Here is a 25,205-nt window from a genome sequence, read left to right as displayed (position 1 = left end):
GTCCACTATATACCACAAGAAGTTTGACCTTTAAAGAAGAAGGTGAGAAATCACCAAATGCCCACCTGTATATACATAGCCAGCAGTCACGCCCTCCGCCAGGCACAGACTCCACAGCACCCAGGACTGTGCACGCACCTCGCATCCAGAAGCTCACCTGCCCAGAGGCCACAGTGCCCTCACCTGACTGCAGGCCTCCTCCTCCCCTACTGTGTGCCACCCGGACTCGTCCACACCTTTCCTGGCTGCCTGGTACTCATCCTTCCAGCTCAGTCCAATGTCAGCTCCTCCAAGAAGCTCTCCTGACACAGATAATCACTCCCTCTTCACTGGCACCGTACCCAGCACACAAAATTTTAGGAAGGTCATGTTTTCTATATAAGAATGTCAGCTGAAGGCAGAGAGTAAACAGTGAGGCTATGATGCCCACAATGAGATACTTCAAAAGGCATTTTCAAAAAACAGAACATGTTTTAAAAATACAGGTACAATCCAGGCAGTTCAATCCTTCAGATGCCAAGTGCCAGCTACATACAAGAAGGTTGTGCAGGAGAGGATGTCGAGTCCCCTGCATCTCTGCAAATCTACTGCATCTTATGCAAATACAAGAAGGGTGTGAGGTAAATCAAAGTTAACACAGAAATACCACGAAATCTAATAATTCAAATGAAATACAGGAAGCAGAAAATACTTTACAGAGCAATAAAATATTTTATTCCCACTGTGAATCTGCACTTTTTAATCTTAGTATTTGTATTCACTCAACAACTAATATTTAACAATTATGTATGGACTGTAAAACCTGACTTGCTGGCAGACACAGCCATGCATTCACATTTCACAGACGGTTCACATCCTTATGGTTCACAACATTCAACAGCTATGACTAAGCTTCTCTCTAAAGCTTGCATAAATACCTCTGTCTGAACAGTAATTCTTTTAAACATTATACTTTCTATTGAATAATAGATAAGAGAAGATAAAAACACTAACCAAACACCAAAAAGACTGATTAACTTCATTAAGTTGAAAACTGGGTAGATACGGCTAATTAATACAAACCGAAAACAACCACTAGTCATTAATTACTTCAGTGTTTGAAACAGTTTTTAAAATAAGATTTATTTTTTAAAAATTGAGTGTAATTAATCAGTTTAAAACAAATACTCAGTCTTTTTTAAAGTATATACTTAGAAGAGATCAAAGAAAAGATCAAATAAAACTAGTAAGATTTAATTCCTTAATAATAGATTCTGTTTAAATGCTCAGAGGCAACAAAGAAATCACATTTTTATAGGTTGCTACTGCTGCTGCTAAGTCACTTCAGTTGTGTCCGACTCTGTGTGACCCCATAGATGGAAGCCCACCAGGCTCCCCATCCCTGGGATTCTCCAGGCAAGAACACTGGAGTGGGTTGCCATTGCCTTCTCCAATGTGTGAAAGTGAAAAGTGAAAGTGAAGTCACTCAGTCGTGTCCGACCCTTAGAGACCCCACGGGTTGCAGCCTACCAGGCTCCTCCGTCCATGGGATTTTCCAGGCAAGAGTACTGGAGTGGCTTGCCATTGCCGTCTCCTATTATTAACTCCTTAATAATAGATTTTGTTTAAATGCTCAGAGGCAACAAAGAAATCACATTTTTATAGGATTCTTTTCTACCCTGCAAAGCATCAGAACTCCAAAAGTACCTTTTGTTATTTTTATCACCTCCTGACAAGCCATAATAAAGCATTATTAAAATATGATATTGATTTTGAAGGCATACAAGGTCTGCTACATGAAAATGAACATCAACACTAAATTTTATAATTCATCAGTGAGTGTAGCTGTATCATGATAAACTGATTATTCAGAAACCCTATCTCTCAGGCTTACAGGATTAAGAAATTTAGAAAAACACTGAAACTGTAGCCTACAATGCTATCAGCACTTTCCCTACCACCAAGTGTGAGCAACACTCATTTCCAGGAGAAAACTTCAGCTCCCTGTAATGCAGATCATCACTTTACACAGCATACATCGTCACCACGTCTGGCCCAGTCCAGCCACTGCCTACTTGCATCCAGCACCCCAGTCAAACAGCTCAACTCCTGACCTCCTCATGGTTCTTCACCACCCACACGACTGAGTGACTTCACTTTCACTTTCCACTTTCACGCACTGGAGAAGGAAATGGCAACCCACTCCAGTGTTCTTGCCTGGAGAATCCCAGGGACAGCGGAGCCTGGTGGGCTGCCGTCTATGGGGTCGCACAGAGTCGGACGTGACTGAAGCGACTCAGCAGCAGCAACAGCAAGACCTTTTCTCAGGCGGTGTGGGTTCTGCCTGCTCACCTGGCAAACTCTTACTCATTCTTCAGGGTTCACTTCAAATGCCTTCTCATCAATGAGGCCTCCCCTGGCCCTTGGGGGCACAGCTGCTGCACTCTTCCACATCCTAATCCAGTCTGTGTCCCAGGAGATTAGAGTTCAGTATCTTTATTCTCATTCCTATTAATGAGACTGTACTAGCAAATACTGAGATCAGTCATTAGCACATACTTAAGAGTCTCACCAACAGGGGCATCAGCTCTTCTGATCCCCACACTTAGACCAAACCAGCACTCCTATTACTGATATTTGTCTTCATGTCCATACAAGATTAGACACAGTCCAGCAACACAGTGAACATACCCCGAGAGATGAACGGTCACATATAACTTCTCCCCAGGTATCGGTGAATTAGCTGCATAGATGGTGACTGATACACAGCTCATTAAGCAAAATCACAAATCCAATCCTCATTTGACTTAACCCCAAGTCTTGGTCCCCAACATACTCAGAGACCTGATTCATGCATCAATCTACAGGTATGTGAAGTACAGACATCTCCCCCGTCAATCCATCTTAACTACATAAAAGCGGACTGTTAAGACCAAAGAGAAAAAGAAAAACAGGTATCTGGGGTGACAAGGACAGAATAATTTTTTCCAAACTCAATATAAAGTTTAGTATTTAAAAAAAAAACCTCATTTACAAAGGCAACAAAGAAAACAGAATAGACTTCAGATATGTTCAAAATCCACAGTATGAAGAGATCTATTCAACATTCCTGAAAGACACAAATCAAAGACAACTCTTGTTCCTAAGATGTCTCAACACCATCAAAACGTCAGCAGTCACTAAGTCAACATGTGAAGATGACACACTCCCAACAAAAAAACAACTTTTTGTTAAACGCGTTGATATCTGTGTAAAAATAAAAATACACTAAGTAGGAAGACACTAAAAGGACAGGATGTGAACAGGGAATAGCCTTATCAGGTATTAAAATACAGCAGAAAGACTTCACAGTGAAAACGGTGTGTGTTAGTGCACAAATGGACAGACCAGTGGAGCAGAAGAGAAAATCCAGAAATCACCAACGGAACTTTAGTACATGATAAAGTCAGTATCTCACTTCAGATAGATATCTAACCTTTCAAATAAACATAATTGGGACAAGACGGCCACTTGGAAAAAGATCAAATCAGATCTATCTCTTACTCAAGAGTAAATTCCAAACTGGCAGAAGACCAAATGTAGTTAAGTGAAACAGTATATAGGTGAACCTTTCTGTAAGCTATGTATAGGTAGGGAAAGACTTTCTATGATTTTTTTTAACGGTTTTAAATTTGATTACACAAAAATTTTTAAAAAACAACTCTGAATGACAAAAAATGCCATAAACAACATCAAACTGGGAGTAAATATTTACATCAGATATAACAGAAAAAGAACTAACATCTTTAATACACAAAGAACTTGCAGCAAATGATGGGGAGGCAGGAAGTAAAGTATGAAAGTCTCACATGGTGATGATTGCACAACTCTGTAAATATGCTAAAAACCACCAAATAATTTACACTATGAGTGAAAAGGACGGCATATAAAGTATGTTAAAAATAAATTCATTTTAAAAAAATCAATAGAAGACTCAGTAAGAGATCGGAAAGAAAATTCACTCCAAAAAGATGTAAAAACAGCTGTTAGATATATAAAAAGATGTTCATCTTACTCATAAGAGAAAGTGAAATTTAAACTAAGATTCCATCTCTCACTTATTAGCATGGCAAAAAATTTTCAAGGTTGACAATACACTCCTGTGCATAACAGGATTCCTCATGAACTGTTGGCAGGAATGCAAATAATCCCTATGTAGGCAAACAGGCAGTAACTTCAATTAAAAGTATCCCATGTCCAGGAATTTACCCTAATTAATACACTGTTTCTTCCTTCCGTCCTTCCTCCCTCCCTCCATTACTTCTTTCCTTCTTTTCTCTCACTCTCATTCTCTCTTCCCCCCTCTCTCTTTATTGGCCCACCTTGCAGTTTGCACAATCTTAGTGCCCCCAAACCAGAGATCTAACCAGAGCCCCGGCAGTAAAAGCATGGAGTCCTAACCACTGGTCCACCAGGGAATTCTGCTGCATTCTTATTCAAAATGTTGGAGAATACCAAAACGTTCAAACATAACAGATTAGTTGAATAAACTCTAGTACATGCACAAAGTGGAGTATCATACAGTTGTATAAAAAAAGTATGAGGAAGATATTTATAAATGCCCAAACTTATAGAATATTATAAAACAAAAGCAAGCAAAGAACAAATAAAGATGAGCAATACCTTTCATGTAAGAAAAGGGGACTTACAAAACATACATGTACCTACTCATCTGTATAGGAAGGACAAACCAGAAAATGAAATTGGTGATTGGGGCTGGGACTTGGGGTGGAAGGATGGGGAAGGAACAATTTCTGAGTAAACCCTAATACAGCTTTGACTTTTCGAAGTATATTAATATTCCTCACATCAAATTGAACTTAGGACTTCCCTGGTGGTCCAGTGGTTAAGACTCTGCCTGCCAATGAAGGATACAGGTTCAATTCCTGGTCTTGGAAGATTTCACATGCCATGGGGCAACTAAGCCCAAGAGCCACAACTACTGAGGCCCCTGCTCTAGAGTCTGTGCTCTGCAACAAAAGAAGCCACTGTAAGGGGAAGCCTAGGCACTGAAACTAGAGAGAAGCTCCCATTCAACTGCAACTAGAGTAAGCCCTTCTGCAGCAACAAAGACCCAGCACAGCCAAAAAAGTAATTAAGTTCTTAAAAATTAAAGTTAAATCAACAAAAATGAGGAAAAAAACTTAAAACTGAAAGCATATGGAAATACATGAATCCAACAGTATTTCAAATGAATAAATAATGACATTGACAGGAGGAGGAAAAAACTAACGCAAATAACGTCTGAACACAGTACAGAACATACACCCTCAGCTAGGGGTGGGGAGGGTGGTGAAGGACTGGAAGCAAACTGAATGTTTACAGCCGGCTAGTTTCTCAAGGAGAGGAGTGGGACAGTAGTACAAACGGAGCATTTTTGAAATTATTTTAAATGTATTACGGCATTAAGCAGAAGAGGAAAAATTTTAGTTTGGAGCCAGGATTCTAATTGGAAGAAAACAGAAACCAAGTAGAAGAGGAAAGGAAGGAGCCTGGGAGAATGCAACTGGGCGCACTGGTGTGAGCACAGGACTGTGTGTGTGTGTGTTTGCATTTATTTCCCAGCTCTGCTGCTGAAAGGGCTTGGAAGGGAAGACACCGTTGCAGCAATAAGCATCAGAGTTCCTTAGAGAGACAGCTAATTTCAGGGCGAGGGCAGGGAAGGCATAATAAGATAAGCCTGGGATATTTTGCTTGTACCTCCTCTTTGAGAAGGTACTCAAAATAATGATGGGAATGTGTCAAATAAGCACAAGAGATGGCCAAAAGGGGCACCCAATCGCCAAATGTGGCACAACTTCAGCATCAATATAAATAAAATTGAACACTGCATTATAATTTGCTGAATAGTATCAAAAAAATAAATAAATAAAAGAACAGTATCAGTGAGTTCATACTTATAATGCATAGGTCAGTAAGTGGGCAAAAGGCAGTGCCCTTTAAAGCAGAACGCCAAGTGCCAGAGCTGTGTGGGGAGAACGTGGTGGGGTTTATCACTGATGAACTAGAGTAAAGGATATGCAAATTCTCTGTAAACCACAAAAACACTTAGGGAAAAAAAAAGAGCGTACATTTCTCAGTGCTTCATAAATAGCTCTAAATGCTGGTTGCTTATCATCATGGTAAACACCTCGGTTCCCATGGAGAATAAAGATTCCTTCTTCCTCAGCTTCTTGGCAGTTGCTTCCATATATGCAATGATCTGGTCGATAATTCCATTGGCAAGGAAAAACAAAAAGGCTTTCTACGAAAAGATAAAACAAAGAAGTAAACACTCCCTAATTCCACAGAATTAACATTCGGCAAAGATTTTAAACTTACTCTGTCATAAACATAAAGAGTGACAATATAAGCCAAAATCAAATAAATACATTTTTTTCAATTTTGACTAAATACTATGGTTTCTTTTATTTACAAAGAAGAAAGGAAATTCTAAAAATTACCTGGATTGTGAAAAAATATGATATTCAACAGATCTTGATCACCCCATGTAATGTTCAGTTTGTATTTTTTAAGCAATGGCATCAGTATATCTCCCCATCGTAGTCGCACAGTGGTCATATCGTTCTGTTGGTAAATACATCGACAAATTTCTCAGACTTCCAGGTTTAAAATGGCAGCATGATGCAGTTCTTTGTTCTTCCCTTAGCAATCATTACAAAGCAACATATGTGTAAACTTCTTTTGTTACAAAACAATGTGACCCTAACGTAAACCTAAATGTGAGGAAGAATGAACAGCTCAAGTGGAGAGATAACAAAAGATATCTGAAGCTGTATGGAACAGAAGTCGGAAAGAAAAGGGAAAGAGAAAGGAGGTGGTGGTTCCAGTGCTAAGACTGTACCCTCATCTTAAAAAGCACATAGTTTTAGGATGTATGTCATATATCTAGACACAGTACCTAACATCTTTGTAATACAGCTGTTGAAGATTAAACGTGTTAATATATAAATGAAAAGAACTAGAAGCAGTGGGGCTTCCCTGGTAGCTCAGACGACAAAGAATCTGCCTGCAATGCACAAGACCAGGGTTCAATCCCTGAATCAGGAAGATCCCTGAAGAAGGGAATGTCTCCCCACTCCATTATTCTTGCCTGGAGAATTCCATGGACAGAGGAGCTTTGCAACGTATAGGGGCTTCCCTGGTGGCTCAGACGGTAAAGCGTCTGCAATGCTGGTGACCTGGGTTCAATCCCTGGCTTGGGAAGATCCCCTGGGGAAGGAAATGGTGACCCACTCCATTATTCTTGCCTGGAGAATTCCATGGACAGAGGAGCTTTGCAACCTATACTCTGCTGCTACTACTGCTGCTAAGTCACTTCAGTTGTGTCTGACTCTGTGTGGCAGCCCACCAGGCTCCCCCGTCCCTGGGATTGTATAGGCAAGAACACTGGAGTGGGTTGCCATTTCCTTCTCCAATGCATGAAAGTGAAAAGTGAAAGTGAAGTCGCTCAGTCGTGTCCAACCCTTAGCGACCCCATGGACTGCAGCCTACCAGGCTCCTCCATCCACGGGAGTTTCCAGGCAAGAGTACTGGAGTAGGCTGCCATTTCCTTCTCCGGGAATTGGACATGACTGAGCGACTAACACACACACACACACACACACACACACACACACAGGAACAGTACTTGGCACAGTGTTGGTTAGCTCTTATATTATCACTGTGATCACTATGATTCTTAGACTGATTTGCTAATCCTTTATATTTGGCATTTCAAAGAGATCACTTGAAACTGAAAAATAAAAAATAGATACTGAATTTAATCAGATGCCTTTTCAGCCTCTATGGAATTACTCATAGCTCATTATTTTAAAACTCAAAGTCAGATACCTAAGGAAACAATAGCCTTGAAAGAGGACTGGGGATCATTTGAATCTGGGGTGAAAAGGGGTGGAGTTGAATACTAAGTCTTTTATACAAATTTGACTCTTGGAAACTCTCCAGGTTTAAACTAAGGACTTTTCAAACTATAGTTTGCAACATGCTGATAAGTGAATTTTTCATATCCTCTGAGAGATTTAAGTACAGAAATTGAAAGTAAGATTTAGAAACTTTTATAGCAATTTAACAGAGTAACTTTATGTCTGTTTAACATTTTCCAAGTAATTTATTTATATTATTTTTTACAAAACCATTGGCTCATAACAGATTGCAAACAATGTTTAAAAAAGCACTTTCCTTCTTCACTGATCCTGTCTCCAGATAGTCTGAAAACAATTGTTACAAGCTATTCTAGGACCTATAATAAACTCAATGGCGGTATAAGTAATCTATCCTTTGAGAAGGAAAAGAAAGAATTCCTAGGGGAAAAAACTATATATTTAAACTAAATATAATCTACTATAGTAATTGTATTACCTTCTTTCTCAGTAAATACAGTGACTATACACACACACACAAAATCTGGAAAATGACTAAAACAAATTTTACTTAAGGAAATAGTAAGAAACGATTTATTGAAAGGATAACTCTGCAATGAGATCATGTTAACTAAATGTTCTGAGGATCTGAAAAGGAAAATATGAGTTGATCAACAAGGACCAAGACCAGCAACACATTCAATAGACCGTACTGATGGAATACCCCTTGTGTCATGTCATGTTCAAGTCTTCATTAGATTTTACTTATTTAAAAAAAAGAAGAAGAAAAATATACCTATTCAAAGAAACACATCTACTCAAAGAAAAAAAAATAAATAACAAGTCCAGAGCAGTTTTGGGGGGAAAAGTGGTGGCAGGGGTGGAGAGGAATCTTTATTAAGCAAAGGAAAAGTCCTACCAGAAAAATACTGGACAAGAAGCAATAACACTAGTAGTACTTGTTGAGGATATAACCTAGAATATCCAAGACTAAAAAAGCCATGAAAAATGAGTTTAATAAAGATGTATTATATACAAAAAGTTTAAGCCAACAGAAACAGAAAAACAGCAAAGTAGAAAAAGTCAAAGGAAATGGACATTCACAAAGGAGGACACAAAAACAGCTAAAAATTGTATGAAAAGATTTTCACCCACATAGGTGGAACAGTCAGGAAAGTAAAAATTAAACTATATGAGGCATTTTTTTCAGCCATCAGTTCACGTTCAGTTGCTCAGTAATGTCCAACTCTTCGTGACCCCATGGACTGCAGCACGCCAGGCCTCCCTGTCCATCACCAACTCCCAGAGTTTACCCAAACAAACTCATATCCATTGAGTGGTGATGCCATCTAACCATCTTATCCTCTGTCGTCCCCTTCTCCTCCTGCCCTCAATCTTTCCCAGCATCAGGGTCTTTTCAAATAAGTCAGCTCTGCACAATAAATGGCCAAGTACTGGAGTTTCAACTTCAGCATCAGTCCTTCCAATGAATATTCAGGACTGATTTCCTTCAGGATGGACTGGTTGAATCTCCCTGCAGTCCAAGGGACTCTCAAGAGTATTCTCCAGCACCACAGTTCAAAAGCATCAATTCTTCGGCGCTCAGCTTTCTTCACAGTCCAACTCTCACATCCATACATGACTACTGGAAAAACCACAGCCTTGACTAGACGGACCTTTGTTGACAAAATAATGTCTCTACTTTATAATATGCTGTCTAGGTTGGTCATAATTTTCCTTCCAAGGAGTAAGCATCTTTTAATTTCATGGCTATAGTCACCAGTTGCAGTGATTTTGGAGCCCCCCCAAAAAAGTCAGCCACAGTTTCCACAGTTTCCCCATTTATCTGACATGAAGTCATGGGACCAGATGCCATGATCTTAGTTTTCTGAATGTTGAGTTTTAAGCCAACTTTTTCACTCTCCTCTTTCACTCTCATCAAGAGGCTCTTTAGTTCTTCTTCACTTTCTTCCATAAGGGTGGTGTCATCTGCATATCTGAGGTTATTGATAGTTCTCCCGGCAATCTTTATTCCAGCTTGTGCTTCCTCCAGCCCAGCGTTTCTCATGATGTACTCTGCATATAAGTTAAATAAGAAGGGTGACAATATACAGCCTTGACGTACTCCTTTTCCTACTTGGAACCAGTCTTTTGTTCCACATCCAGTTCTAACTGTTGCTTCCTGACCTGCATACAGGTTTCTCAAGAGGCGGGTCAGGTGGTCTGGCGTTCCCATCTCTTGCAGAATTTTCCACCGTTTATTGTGATCCACATAGTCAAAGGCTTTAGCATAGTCAATAAAGCAGAAGTAACCATATAACTACATATTAATACTAGTACACACAATCAAATCAAATTATTCTTTCTCCACAGTATCACACACATTAAATGTGACAGGCTATATGTACTGACATAAAAATCAACTATATATTTGCTAGGTGAAAAAAGCAAACCAAAGCTGTATAAAAGGACTCCACATTTAAATGCTAATGTACATGTATATCGGCATCAAAATGCCTTTTTAAAAGGGTCTGAAGAATACAGAGCAAAGTATATAATGTCATTTGGGCAAAGAATGAAACTAGGGATAGTGGTATGTAAAGCGGAAAAGTGTCTTTTTACTCAATGAATTGCCTGAATTTTTACAAGCATGATTTATTTTGCAATTTTTTTAAAAAGATGTAGCTCTAATATTCATCTCAGCAAATCTACCAAAAATGCACATGTATTAAGATAAATTAGTTTCATTTTTAGAATTATGTAAGCTTTTGAAAACAAACTCATTATTACCATCAGTCTATGTTATATGTAAAAAAAAATTGACAGATGCTATTAATATCATGCTCTGACAACGCTAGAAACTGAGAACTCATGAATTCTCAAAGATTGGTTACTCCACTAATTTCTGAAAAGTTCTGCCCCTTTTGGTAAGATGTTCACTGACACTGTTTTCTTAAGCTATATATGTAACACAATAAAAGCCTTCCATCACACACATACTGCAAATATGTAAAAACAATTTTCACAACTACCTCACAGTAAATATTCTATTTTTTAATACTTTTCAATAATTCATCAATGGCAAAAAAAATAGTTCATTAATAGCCTGATTTCTAAAACTTCTGTCTGTCCTCTGCCAGTAATTATCCATCGAGTTGCTACTTTATGCCAGACTCCATGCTAAATATTCTGAAAGCAAAGCTGTATAAAAGACATACCCTCCCCTCAGTACATGGAGAAAACAGGCAAAAATTAAACTTTACAAAATAATAAATGGCAGGACACGAACAAGGTACAGCAAACATACAAGAAAAGAATTCTCAAGATGCCTTATTTATAGTCTTTGGTTTTTATCTAATAAATAGGAAAAGGTCAAGAAATATCCTAATAGGAATTCAACACTGCAGAAAGAATCATAATACAAAATACAAAGTAGTATCTTAGCCAGGGTTATATCAGTGTCTATCAAGCATTATGAGAAACAAAACAAAAAGCTACATTTTTACTAGTTTAAATTTTAAAATATATGATTATAATACACAAGGTTGGAACTGAATAATTATGAATGGTAGGGGCTGGGTGACAGCAAAGCATATTAAGAATTTAAAACATGGTCATTGTCCTTGGGTTGTCTTACAGCCTTTCATGTGATAATAACTATGGAATAACATTTGCGGACCTGTATGAAACAGTTTGAAAAGTTATTACAAGTAATTCAGTTATATCACTAGAGCTCTAAAATTTGACATCTGTGCCAGAAATTATGAGTCAGTAGGAAAATAAACAAAGCCATGTCTGCTAAAGATATGTTTGGAAATCAGGAAAAATAAAGAGATATAAAATGGAACAAAAATAATCAATAAATTTTGTTGAAACATATCAGCAATCGTAAAAAAAATATTTTAAAAACAGAGCAAACCTTTGTTCCCACTGGGCAAGAACACAGTTGTCTGAACCAAAGGGATAGTACGTATGAAGTAAATTGCACCTACAAAATTAATATACAATCATACACCTCATATTTTTCCTCATTAAGTCATTAGTACACAGACAAGAACAAAAGTTTGAAAGCTTAGAAATTATTTCAACTCCCATATCTTTATCTCTAGCTGGATCAGAATATGCCACAGACAAAAAATAAAGGGGAGAAACCGTTACATACTTAAGAATGACATTCAAATAAGTAAAAAGCAAATAAAAAATAATTACATTTGAACTACACAGCTGTAATCTGAAATGTTCTTAAAAATCAAATAATGGTGTTACACTAAATTATCTCCAAGGTTCTTTGCAACACAACACTTCTCATAATTCTAAGAATTTAAAATGAAGAGTTCCTAAGCACTTACATTATTCCTTAGCACATAATCTTACAGCACCATCTTCTGGTATAATATTACTGTGCATAGTCTAACCATCAGAAAAGGAAGAAAACTCATGGTATGACACCTGCTTTATTCAGTAAAACGTTATGGTAGATAAATTTTTAAAACTCACAATATATTAGCAAATTGGGTAACAGGTTGACTGATAAGCACAGGTTACACTGGCTTCATTAATGCATTCATTTGTGGAAGACAAACTGAAAAGAAATCAAGATTTCAGAAAGGTACAGAAGATGGGAAAGCTAAAAAAACAAATAAACAAACCCTATGGAGGCTAGATAGACAGAAGATAAGAGTGATGGATATTAAACTGCCTTAAGATTGAAATGTCCAGATGTGGGTGGTGACAGCTACAAGCAGTACCATGGCCTGTAGGAAGGATACGAAGGGACAATAGATTTAAATCAGACATGGAGACAGGAATAAAAATAATGGTGTAGACTCTGGTCCACCACAGCCAATGGAAAAATCCTAAATATACACATGTGCAAATATGTATGTATAGATGTTCACATCATAAAAGATATAACATCCCTTAATGCTTAATTCAGTATTAACCAGATGTAAAGGGATAAACAGTGGGTATGAGTGTTTCAGAAGTCACTGCTTTTAGCTAACACTGAAGTGCTGACTATATGTTATGCCCTATACTAAGCACTTTGAGTGGGTCTCTTTTAAAAAGATAATCTACATAAGTCCATTTATTATCTCTATTTTTCAGCTGAGAGAACTGACATTTGAAAATTAACTAGCTGGCTAGTAGTTGTGGTGAACAGGTGACAAAGTTAAACATAAGGCTAAACCACTTGACTCCAAAGGCCCCAGACTACAATTACTTTAGGATTCATCAGCATGAAACTGATAAACAATACAATGTGTTCAGAATGCACAGTCAGAATTCAAATAGTTGGACTTTTCTGATCCCAAAATTGGAGACAAGAAACATGTAGGGATTTTTTAAAAGTCACTATAATTTCCAATAGCACCAAAACAGCCAACATTTCCTATGTGCTAAGCCTCTGTTCTAACTAATTTATTCCTCACAAAAACCCCATGACCTACATACTGTTATCTATCATACCATTTCACAGATGAGGTAATCAAAACCTGGAGACATTCAAAACTTACCCAAGATCTCAGTGTTTGAACCAAGCTAACATGACAGTCTTAAGCTCTTAACCACAATCTGTGCTCCTCCAGGACATATCACATTTTACAGTCAAGTATTATGAGGCTGCACGACTATAAAATGACAACTCTTGTCTGGAATACCAATCTAAGAATGTTCACACTTGCTGCCTGACACTTGATACTGGACTGTAATGCCATCTGCTTTGACCTACTGCAATGCTCTAATAAACAGAATACTAAGAACACACTTGCTTCAATTTCTCTAGGTAAGTAGAAAAATTCTGAATAGGTCAATCTAGCTTTAAAACAAAACTAAATTGGAAACCAAACAATCTGGAGGGAAAAGAAAGGAATGCTAACCTGAATCAGTGACTTACCTTGAAATACTTCCTTCTCATTCTGGTCATGTTCATCAGCATAACTCCCGAGTTCACTCCAGTTTTTCCATAGTATGGATGTCTGGCAAAGCGATTATACCAGCCTATTCGAGGCTCTTCATGTTCTGGTGCCATTGCGGCAATTTGTGTGGAATTAAACTTCTTTAGCAAAGACCAAATATCATCAACGGGCCGTAAAAAAAGGATATCAGTGTCGACATACAATAGTGAGTCAACTTCTTTCAGGATTAACTATGGGGAGAGATATTTGAATCAGTAACTCTATTTCATTATAAAACACCAAAGAGGCTTTCATTATTTTCTAAAAAAATACTTGAGATAAACCACTTGACATTAATTTTTTAAATTAATTTTTCCCAAATCTGTCATTTTTTTACAACAGCATACATAGATGTTCTGCTAATCTTTTTATTAACTTTTAAAGAAGAAAAGCTATAACAACACATCAGAATAAAAATTCAATACTAAAAACTGGAAGAAAAAAGTAAAAGCAATATCCTCAAAGACTAGGGAGGAAATGTTTTTCATAATGGAAAATAACATTACCTTTGGTGAACTGACGTAGGAAATCTTAATTTCCTGAGATCAACACAGAAATTAGCCAATACAAATGAAGATCTGAACTTGTCCCCTCTGCCTGTAACACTAATAGCTGGCACCTTTATCTCATTCTGGCCTCAGCCAGCAATTGGTAGAGCCAAAATTGAAATCCAGACCACCAAGCTCGAGTCCATGCTTTTACATGTGAGCTGATCATCTCCTAACAAAGAACCTGCACTTAAATAGCAAGGGCTAAAACAAGACTTGGAAGACTGGCTACATCACTTCCCCAAGAGATGTTAAACCTCCTGCCTGCTCTGGCTGTGCTCAGTTGTGTCTGACTCTTTGCAACCCCGTGGCCTGCAGCCTGCCAAGCTCCTCTGTCCATGGAATTTTCCAGGCAAGAATGTTGGATCCACAGGATCTTCCCCACTCCAGGGGTTAAACCTCCAACATGTATCTTTTACAGGAATTTTCAAGGATAAGTTTTTATTTCTGCCTCACCCAAAGACTTTAGAATCTGATCCCTGCAAATTTAAATTCGTCTATCCCAGTGTACTAGTAAGACTCAATGATTAGGTTAACCTAAATTAAAACTTTTTGGTTAAGAATGAGGATAAGAGCTTGATCCTCATTCTGTTCCATTTCAAAGCTGCTGCCTCCTGCTGCAGCTAGGGTTAAGCCATCACCTTAATGATCAGTAACAAAGCTGAAATCACTCCATTCCCCCACTGATTTAATACCAGGCTGAGGGAAAAAAATCTGATAGTTAAGCACAGAGCCTGAATAGGGAAGGTGCATTTGTTCAAGGACTATAATTAAAAGGACACGTATGTATGTGTCTGTATGTCTGTCCCTCTCTTCTTTTATGGGGGACAGAAGAGTGAACGAAATTGTTTTGCTTCTGTACCATGAGACAAATGTGTTTACAGACTACCATACTGTTAGCAGTCTAGGAAGGCACTATAGGAAGCTCCAAGGTCACTGTCGGGAGCCACTGCCAATTGGCGGTTATGTTGTGCGTGTGTGTATTCTGTCACTTAGTCATGTCCTACTCTTTGTGATTCTATGGACTGTAGCCCACCAGGCTCCTCTGTCCATGGGATTTCCCAGGCAAGAATACTGGAGCAGGTAACCACTTCCTCCTCAGGGGATCTTCTCAACCCAGGGATCAAACCCACGTCTCCCGCATTGCAGGTAGGTGCTTTACCACTGAGCCACCAGGGAATTCCACCTGAAAGCCACCAGGGAAGTCCACCTTCATGCATAAGGTGAAATAACAATCACATCAGTATTTTTCTATGGTTCCTTTTGGAGGAAGGAGATTTCCCAGAGCTTACGTTGGATCTTTTAATCCTTCCATTTTTAAAAAAAATTTTTTAATGTTTATTAATTTACTTGGCTGTGTCAGGTTTTAGTTGTGGAACATGGGGTCTTTGCTGCAGTGTGCAGGCCTAGCTGCCCTGTGGCACGTGGGATGTTGGTTCCCTGTCCAGGAATTGATCCCCTGCACTGTAAGGTAGATTCTTAACCACCGGACCAGGGAAGTCCCTTAATCCCTCCATTTTAAGAGAGGAAAAATAGTTAAGGTTTTTACTTAACTACTTCAGTAAATAGTTTAAGAAAATTCTTCATTTAAGAAAAATGAAGAATCAATTTACTTAAAATCTGCAATTTACTTAAAAGATGCAGAACAATGAATGAAGTACAAGAACAATTTGACAGGTTTCAAGTGTTTAATTTCAGTATTTCAAACTTTTAACTAGATCACGTCATTAAATGATCTTGCAAACTTCCTATCACAACATCAACAATTAAACTTAATAACGCTGAATAAAACAGAAGCGCAATGGTTGTAACCTCATGCTTCTTTCACCATTCATTGTTTTTCAGTGGTATATTCTTGTTTATTTAAAGTCATAATGTGTTTGTTTAAATGTTCATCTCCCATATCAGACAATAAGCTCTGAAAAAAAGAAATCTGGGTATATATTCATTCCTATATACCCAGCACTTCAGTACAGATACATGGCAGAACAAAGGCACTCAAACTACTAATTAAATGATGAAACACTGCAATGATTCAACATATTTTTTTTAATTTTTAAAATTTAAAGCCTGCATGAAGTTATCTAAAACGTCTTAGGCTTTTCCCCTCTTAATACCTTATTTGTGTGCTTCTTTCAAGGGAGGCGGATAACAAAGAAGATGTCCTAGGATCAAGATTTTTTTATGCCGAGCAATAAACCTACTGGTTAGGCAGATTCGGCTATCAAAATGTAACATGATTTTAACTCTTAACTGACATCTCAGATTTGACAAACTCTATTCTCAATATGCTAAGAACTGCTTTACTCCACTTAATAACAAATAACTTAAGTTTCTTCCCAATAATTCCTATACTTAACGGACCTCATGAGCTTTCAATATTTCTACTACCATAATTATTTTAAAAATTATAGTGGTTCTGAACAACTACTGAGAATTTTAAAAATGTGGGTGAATTAAATTCAAAATGGAAGAGGTAATCTTGCTTCTGAATATTTTTTAAAATATTTATTTATTATTTATTTGAGTGTACTGGGTCTTAATTGTGACATATAGGATCCTCTATCGTTAGCTGTGGCAGTGGGATCTAGTTCCCTGACTAGGGATCGAACCTGGGCCCTCTACACTGGGTGCAGAGTCTTAATCACTGGACCACCAGGGAAGTCCCTGAATATTTTTAGATTAAAAAAAATAATAATCAGGGTTTATCACCAGAGACTACCACCAAAGAAGAGCCCCACTGAATAAACGGTTCCCATTTCCCGTTTAGTTCATGTGCCTCAAATTCTGTCTCTGTGTTATAAGTATCAGCTAGAAAAGGTGAACTGACTTGCTGTTAAAACAGAAAGTTATTTAATAATCTGCTTCATTTCCCAAATTACAAATGCAGCCTGCAACTGGCAAACTGCATTCCTACTGGCAAAGATTTGGCTCCATTAAGACCTGATAACCTCTAACTCCTTCTTAGGGCTTCCCACATGGCACTAGCAGTAAAGAACCCGCCTGCCAATGCAGGAGGCATAAGAGATGTGGGTTCAGTTCCTGGGTCAGGAAGATTCCCTGGAGAAGGGCATGGCAACCCACTCCAGTATTTCTCCGTAGAGAATCCCCTGGACACAGGAGCCTGGTGGGCTTGCCATGGGGTCGCAAGAAACAGACACGACTGAAGTGACTTAGCAGGGAGGCAGACAGGCAACTCCTTCTCAAAGAAACTTTATAGAAACTGAATAAATTAAAATGTAAGAAATAGTATTGCAACAGAAATTACTTACACTTTTCATTTTTAACAGCATATTTTACCATAGCTGTCATTTGTTCTATGGGAAGTTTTTTCTTTCTTCTAACATTCAAAGGGAAAATAATTTGTGTGTGTTTATTTAACTGATTTACATGAAACTCTTCATTAACTCGTGTGTAAAAGCAAGATGCAAACAAAAAACGCTGGAGAAAAACTTACTGGCAAGAACAATCTCTGGGAAGCACATGGTTTAAACAGTTTTTTCCACTCTGCTACATTCTCACTTGGAAAAGTTATCGGGTATAATGAATAATTAAATGTTTGCAGAAATGACCAGCTGTCAAGCTACAATAAAAAAAAGTAAAAGAACTCAATTCAAACTTGTTTCATTTTCTCTGCAAAATTATAAACCAAGACTATTTTTCAAAAGCTAAAAATTAAGAAGTTATACATCGTATGTCATACACAGTTAAGAGAAAGTTAAGATTCTTCTCTACCACCACTTTGTTTTCATTCAAAATCTTAAAATCATTCTAATAGCTAGAAAGACTTCACCATAAAGATCTAAGGGACAATTAAAATTACAAGAGTATCAATCAAAATAACAGGAAGTTGAAAGAACCATACAAACTGTTCACCTCCATCAACTTTGACCTGACGTAAAAATCTTCTCAATCCTTAAACAAGTTAAACTCAGAAAAATTAAGCACTAATTTTATAACCATCGTATGTATGACATAATAGAAAATGTTTACAATCCAAGTCAGACCAATGTAAAGAACTGATGAGAAAATATTATCTGGGACTTCTCTGGTGGTCCAGTGGTTAAGACTCCACGTTTCCACTGCAGGGGGCTCAGGTTCATCCCTGGTTGGGAAACTAAGATCCCATATGCTGTGAGGCATGGCCAAAACATATTTTTTAAAAAAGAAAGAAAATATTAACTATACATTTTCTATATTCATAGATATTCCTCATAATAAAATATTTCAATAAATATATATCTAGCACAGAGTTTTTGTTTCTGGCTGCACTGTGCGGCTCACGGAATCTCACATCTTCAATCAGGGATTGAACCCAGGCCCTTGGCCACAAAAGCTCCAAGTCCTAACCACTGATCCACCAGGGAAGTTCTTCCAGTGCCAATTTTTAAAAAAATCATTACAAAAACAGCAAAATCTGATTTTCTCATCTGAAAATCTATAATGAACATAGTTATTTTTTAGTTTCCTGAATGCATCTGGAGACCGAATTGTTTCAAATTCAGAAAGTATTACCTATCATTGCTGTTTCAACAGTATTGTTGATGTAAATTTCCCACAGAGTATTCACAATCTCTGGGGGAAGAAAAAATAACAGACTGCAGATCTCTTTTTGAATTATGTCTAGGTTCAAGTAATTTTTAAAAATATCCTCCTTCTTCTTTCTTTTCTTCCAACATATGTTTGGAAGGAACATATGCCTTCCAATATAGTTTAAGGGAATAGCTTTATATCCAACACAGTTTTGATGTCTCCATCAACTAGTTTCAAACACTAGCATTTTATTTCCCTTGCATGATTTATTAATCACTTATTAAAGATCCTTTAAATACCAACATCAAAATGAAATCTTAGTCATTTTTAAAGTTCCAGTATCTAGTCATCTTTTTTGCAGTAAAAGCACATTCCAGAAAATATTTGATTCTCTTTCATCAAAAGAAAATTCAAACATTCTCAGAGTTAACTATGATAGTTAAAGAAAAACTAAGTTTAAAAATATAACATATACTACACAAGCAATAACTCATCCAGATTTGACAACAACACAGAGCTGCATATAAGATGAAGCAATAAATTTATTTTACTTTTATATTATATTTTCAAAGGCTTCCACAGTTGGTAGCAATCTGTTGCTAGTCTTTGAACTGTTAGGACAAGATTAATTCTTCTGTTAATATTTCAGAAAACAACCAAGATAAAGACCTTAGGATCACAAAAGCACATATCACAGATACAGAAACTATAAATATTTTAAAACGGTAAGTAAAGCTTTCATTTTGGTTATTTTATTGAATTACAGCTGATGTACAATATTCTGTGAGTTACAGGTATACAATACAGTGATACACAATTTTCAAAAGTTATACACCATTTATAGCTATTATAAAATACCAGCTACAGTTCCTATGTTGTACAATATATCCTGTAGCTTATTTTATACATAATAGTTTGCATCTCTTAATCTCCTACCCCTGTATTATCCCTCCTCCTTTCCCTCTCCCCACTGGTAACCACCAGTTTGTTCTCTATAACTGTGAGTCTGTTTCTTTTTAGTTATATTCACTTGCTCACTGTAATTTTTAGATTTCACCTACAAGTAATAGTATACAGTATTGTTTTCTCTTACTTATTTCACTTAGCACAATATCCTCCAAGTCCATCCATGTTGATGCAAATGGCAAAATTTTCATTCTTTTTTTATAGCTTGTTAGCATTTCACTGTGTGTGTGTGTATACACACCACCTCTTCTTTATCCATTCATCTGTTGATGGACACTTAGGTTGCTTCCATATCTCAGCAACTGTAAATAATGCTGCTATGAACATTGGGGTGCATGGATCTTTTCTAATGAATGTTTTTAGGTTTTTTCCCAAATATAAACCCATGAGTGGAATTGCTAAGTCATACGGTAGTTCTATTTTTAATTTTTTGAGAAACCTCCATACTGTTTTCCACACTGTCTGCACCACTTTACATTCTCACCAAGAGCATACAAGGATTCCCTTTTTCCACGTCCTAACGTTTGCTGTTTGGGTCTTCGTGATGATAGCCACTATGACAGGCGTGAGGCTAGATCGCACTGTGGTTTTGATCTGCGTTTCCCTGATGATTAACGTGCAGTGTTAAGCATCTCTTCCTGTGACTGTTGGTCACCTGCATGTCCTCTCTGGAGAAATGTCTATTCAGTTCTTCTGCCCATTTTTAAAATCAGGCTGTTTTTTTGATGGTAAGTTGTATAAGCTGTTTATATATTTTGGACATGAACCCCTTACTGGTCATGTTGCTGTTGTTCAGTCGCCAAATCGTGTCCAGCTCTTTGTGACCCCATAGATTGTGGCACACCAGGCCTCCCTGTCCATCACCCTCTTCCAGAGTTTGCCCACGTTAATGTCCCTTGCACCAGTGATGCCATCCAGGCATCTCATCCTCTGTCATCCTCTTCTCCTTCAGCCTTTAATCTTTCCCAGAATCAGTGTTTTCCAGCTATTCACAACAAGTGGCCAAAGTGTTCGAACTTCAGCATCAGTCCAATGAGTGTTCAGGGTTGATTTCCTTTAAGATTGACTGGTTTGATCTCATTCCTATCCAAGGAACTCTCAGGAGTCCCTCCAACACTACAGTTCAAAAGCATCAATTCTTCAGTGCTCTACTTTCTTTATGGTCCAGTTCCCACAACTGTACATAATTACTGGAAAGACCATAGCCTTGACTATACAGACCTTGGTTGGCAAAGTGATGTCTTTGCTTTATAACACACTGTCTAGGTTTGTTATAGGTTTCTTGCCAAGAAGCAATCGTCTTCTAATTTTAAGGCTACAGTAACCATCTGCAGTGATTTTAGAGCCCAAGAAGAGGAAATCTGTTACTGCTTCCACCTTTTCCCCATTTGCCATGAAGTGGCGGGACCAGATTCCAGATCTTAGTTTTTCAATACTGAGTTTTAAGTCAGCTTTTTCACTCTCCTCCTTCACCCTCATCAAGAGGTTCTTTAGTTTCTCTTTGCTGCCATTAGAGTGGTGTCATCTGCATATCTGAGGTTGCTGATGTTTCTCCCGGCTATGTTGATTCCAGCTTGCAACTCACCCAACCCAGAATTTCTCATGATGTGCTCTGTATATAAGTTAAATAAACGGGTGACAATATACAGCCTTGTCATACTCCTTTCTCAATCCTGTACCCGTCAGCTGTTCCACACAGGTTTCTAACTGTTGCTTCCTGACCGGCACATAGGTTTCTCAACATACAGGTAAGGTGATCTGATATTCCCATCTCTTAATTTAAGAGCCTTCCACAGTTTTTTATGATCCACACAGTCAAATGCTTTAGCATAGTCAATGAAACAGAGGTAGATGTTTTTCTGGAATTCCCTTGATTTCTCTATGATCCAGCAAATGTTGGCAATTTGATCTCTGATTCCTCAGCCTTTTCTAAACCCAGCTTGGACATCTGGAAAGTTCCCAGTTCACATAATGCTGAAGCCTAGGATGCAGGATTTTGAGTAAATTATGCATGCTAGGCATACTGGTCATATCATCTGCAAGCATTTCTCCCATTAAGTAGGTTGTGTCTTTTTGGCTGGTCAACGGTTTCCTTCGCTGTGTAAAAGCTTTTAAGTTTAATGAGGTCCTATGTGTTTTTTTTTTTTTTTGCTTTAGGAGACAGATCCAAAAAACACTGCTATGATTTATGTCAAAGAGTGTTCTTCCTATGTTTTCTTCCATGAGTTTTATGGTTTCAGGTGTTACACTTAGGTTTTTAATCCATTTTGAGTTTTTGTGTATGGCGTTAAGAGAATGTTCCAATTTCATTCCTTGTAAAACAGTAAGTAAAGCTTTATGCCTCTTAGAATCAAAGATTTTAGCAGGAATCTAAAAGACTTGAGGTCACAAGTAGTATTTTTTCAACTAGTATGAAAAATGAACTAAATTACCTGAGAAAATATCAAATAAGCTTTTCCTACATAGGTCAAGCATAAAAATCCAAATCAGTTTGAAAGCTTAACTGAATGGACACAGAGAGACAGACAGAGATGGTGAAGGCATAATCACCATCACTTTTACCACCATTTCAGAACACAAGGTAATGAGATTTCTGGGGAATTTTCTTTTTTGTGTATGTTCTCCCTTCTATTGATCTGTTCTCTTTTTGCATAGTAATTTTTTTTTTGTGTTAAGATAATGCAGTGGTCCTGATTAAAAGAGTATATTTTCAATCTTCACAAACAGCTAGATATGGTCACATGACTGAGAACAGACCAATGATGTACTGGCAGCAACATCCTGTGGACTTCTGGAAAGTCTCCTTAGAAAGGAGAACACCCTTCCTCCTCTTTCTCTCGTGCTGGCTAGGATATAAGTGTGATGACTGGAGCTTGAGTAGCCATCCTGGATCATGAGGTACAAGTCTTATGTTAAAGATGGCTCCACCACATGAGAGAAAAAAGAGCAGAATCCCTGAAAACATGGGGCTGCCACGTAACACAGACTGCCTGCTTTTACATAAGAAAGAAATAAACTTCTACCTTATTAAGACATTTTGGGTTTTCTGCCATTACAGCCAAACTGATTGCAAGTAATGCAAAACCAAAATAAAAAAACCTTGCTATCAGAGCAAGAAGTCACTTCCTTCCGTATTATCAATTAAAAGCTCCCTCCACTCAAAACAGAATCAAAACCTTGTGCACAATCTGACTGAGGCACTCTCCAGTCGAGGATGGGAACACAATTAAGACACAGGACTTCTCAGTCAAAACATCCTGGAACTACAGTTAGTAAAACAAAACCTCCATGCTTGGCAAAAGACTAAGTAGGACGAAGCAGCCTAACGCCGTCACAGAGACAAGCCTTCTTACACCTCAGGTCTGGACGCACAGACAAAAGTGGCAACAGGGAGCAGACCCCACTCTAATAAGAGGGCAGAGCTGCAGGATAAATACTTTTGTTCAACAACATTTTACTATAGTATATGTTAAATATTCAACCCCACAGACCTGACTAAGTCTCAAATACTTACTATGCCTTTAAAACTATCGTGCAGTTGATCTTCAGCAAAAATATGGAACTGAAGAGGTTTGATGCTAAAGATGAGCGCTGACTTCAGCATGGTCACGGTTTCTTCCAGTCTTTCCCCACAGGCGACGACGGCGAGGTGCACTCTCTCAATGGGCTGCATTTTCACACCATACCTGATAGAAAAGATAACCACATTTCCCAACAGTTTTAGTACAGGGTAACATGTTAACAACATGGTATTCTGACTGCGTTCAAAGACTGAGGTTTGAACAATAAGGTCCTACTGTATAGCAAAAGGAATTATATTCAATATCCTGTAATAAACCATAACAGAAAGAATATGAAAAAGAATATATGTATATAACAAGATCACTTTGTTGACTTCAATTTTTGGTTAGAGATCTTTTCTGTAAAATGTAAAAAGGGATAGAAATTATATTCTTTTTAACATTAATAGTTATATGTAAATATCACTAAGTAGCAGGGACTTAATTTTACAAGCTAAAATTATTGCAGTTACATTGTTTATTAGCACAGGACTTTGGAATCTTGAGTATTCATGTTCGCATGTGTCAGAGTGGACCCAGAACTGTTTTCCAAAGAAAATCTTGTTCATGGATATTTCCTCAACTGATGACGATATCAGAAAAGAGAAAATATGCTAAATAAAATTAAATACAAACAATTGACCATATAAAACATGCATGCATGTGTGCGTGCTCAGTCAGGTCTGACTCTTTGCAACCTCATGCTCCTCTGTCCATGGGATTTCCCAGGCAAGAATACTGGAGTAGGTTACCATTTCCTCCTCCAGGGGATCTTCCCAACACAGGGACTGAGCTCGTGTCTTCTGCATCTCTTGCCTTGGGCAGGTGGATTCTTTACCACTAAGTCAGGTAGGCCCAAATGTTAAATTCATACATCTTAATGTTTTAACATTAAACATTTGGAATTATATTATTTTTTATCCTTTTTAATAATTATACCAATTATTTATATTAACATGATAAAAAATTAAGCCTGAAGATATATATATATATAAAAAAAAAAAACGTGCTCCTGCTTTTACTGTGGATCTGTCCATTCCTATTAACAAATTTGTTTGTTAAGGGCCTAGAGACACAAAGACAGCAGTTGAAACTGACACTTTTCTGGTCTTACTGGGTTCCTGAGGCCTGAAAACAGATTCATTTCTCTTGTATACACAATTACTGGTAACTGTCAGTCTTCAGCACAGAATACTCACCTTCTAGGAAAAAAAGGGGTGATTTCCTTCCCTAATCCCTCGACTGGGAGACTGAATCTCATAACCTTCATAACTTACCCTTAATGGGCTGATTATTCCAAAGGTGAGGCTCTTTAAAAACAAACAGCAAAAACCGCTTTTAAGAAAATGAAACTTCCCCCAGATAACTGACAAAGTTAAACATTATTACACCACTTTGTTAAAGGTGGTAAATGGAGAAGTCACATATAAAGTGGTATTCTTGGAAGAAGAATATTTACTATTGAAGAAATGCTGCTGCTATTTCATTCATCAAGTTACTAAGACTATTAATAAGATTAAGATATCAGGTACATATCTTGCCTTTAAAACTTATATCAATCTACCAGGAAATTATTTTTATCAGTGGTCTCAGGAGGGGAAAACTGCACAATTGTGCATGTGGCTATCCAGTTGTCCAAGCTCCTTCTGTTACAGGGTCAGAGAGTCCAGCCGTTCCCTACCCACCTGCTTTGCCACCTCTCTCATACATAAGGTGTAGCCTAAGCCTGGGTCTTCTGAAAGCTCTGTTCTGCTGTACTGATAG

The 25,205-nt window shown here is 37.7% G+C and overlaps 1 protein-coding gene across 4 annotated transcripts in view; it reads right to left on the bottom strand.

The window, feature by feature from the left end:
- Positions 1–25,205, bottom strand: part of GXYLT1 (glucoside xylosyltransferase 1) — a 48,752-nt gene that overhangs the window by 8,329 nt on the left and 15,218 nt on the right. For all 4 annotated transcript variants that reach the window (XM_055394932.2, XM_055394934.2, XM_055394933.2 and 1 more), the window contains 5 exons: positions 23,396–23,567; positions 17,840–17,965; positions 13,774–14,025; positions 6,462–6,585; positions 6,090–6,262 (listed from right to left, as the gene is read on the bottom strand). In XM_055394932.2, the coding sequence (XP_055250907.2) occupies positions 6,090–6,262; positions 6,462–6,585; positions 13,774–14,025; positions 17,840–17,965; positions 23,396–23,567 (847 nt within the window). The remainder of the gene's footprint in view (positions 1–6,089; positions 6,263–6,461; positions 6,586–13,773; positions 14,026–17,839; positions 17,966–23,395; positions 23,568–25,205) is intronic.

Source organism: Moschus berezovskii, chromosome 6 (assembly GCF_049115385.1).
Source record: "Moschus berezovskii isolate FMDL1 chromosome 6, NW_MosBer_1.0, whole genome shotgun sequence".
NCBI lineage: Eukaryota > Metazoa > Chordata > Mammalia > Artiodactyla > Moschidae > Moschus > Moschus berezovskii.
Note: the sequence above shows the minus strand (reverse complement) of the source record. Positions and strands in the feature narration are given on the sequence as shown.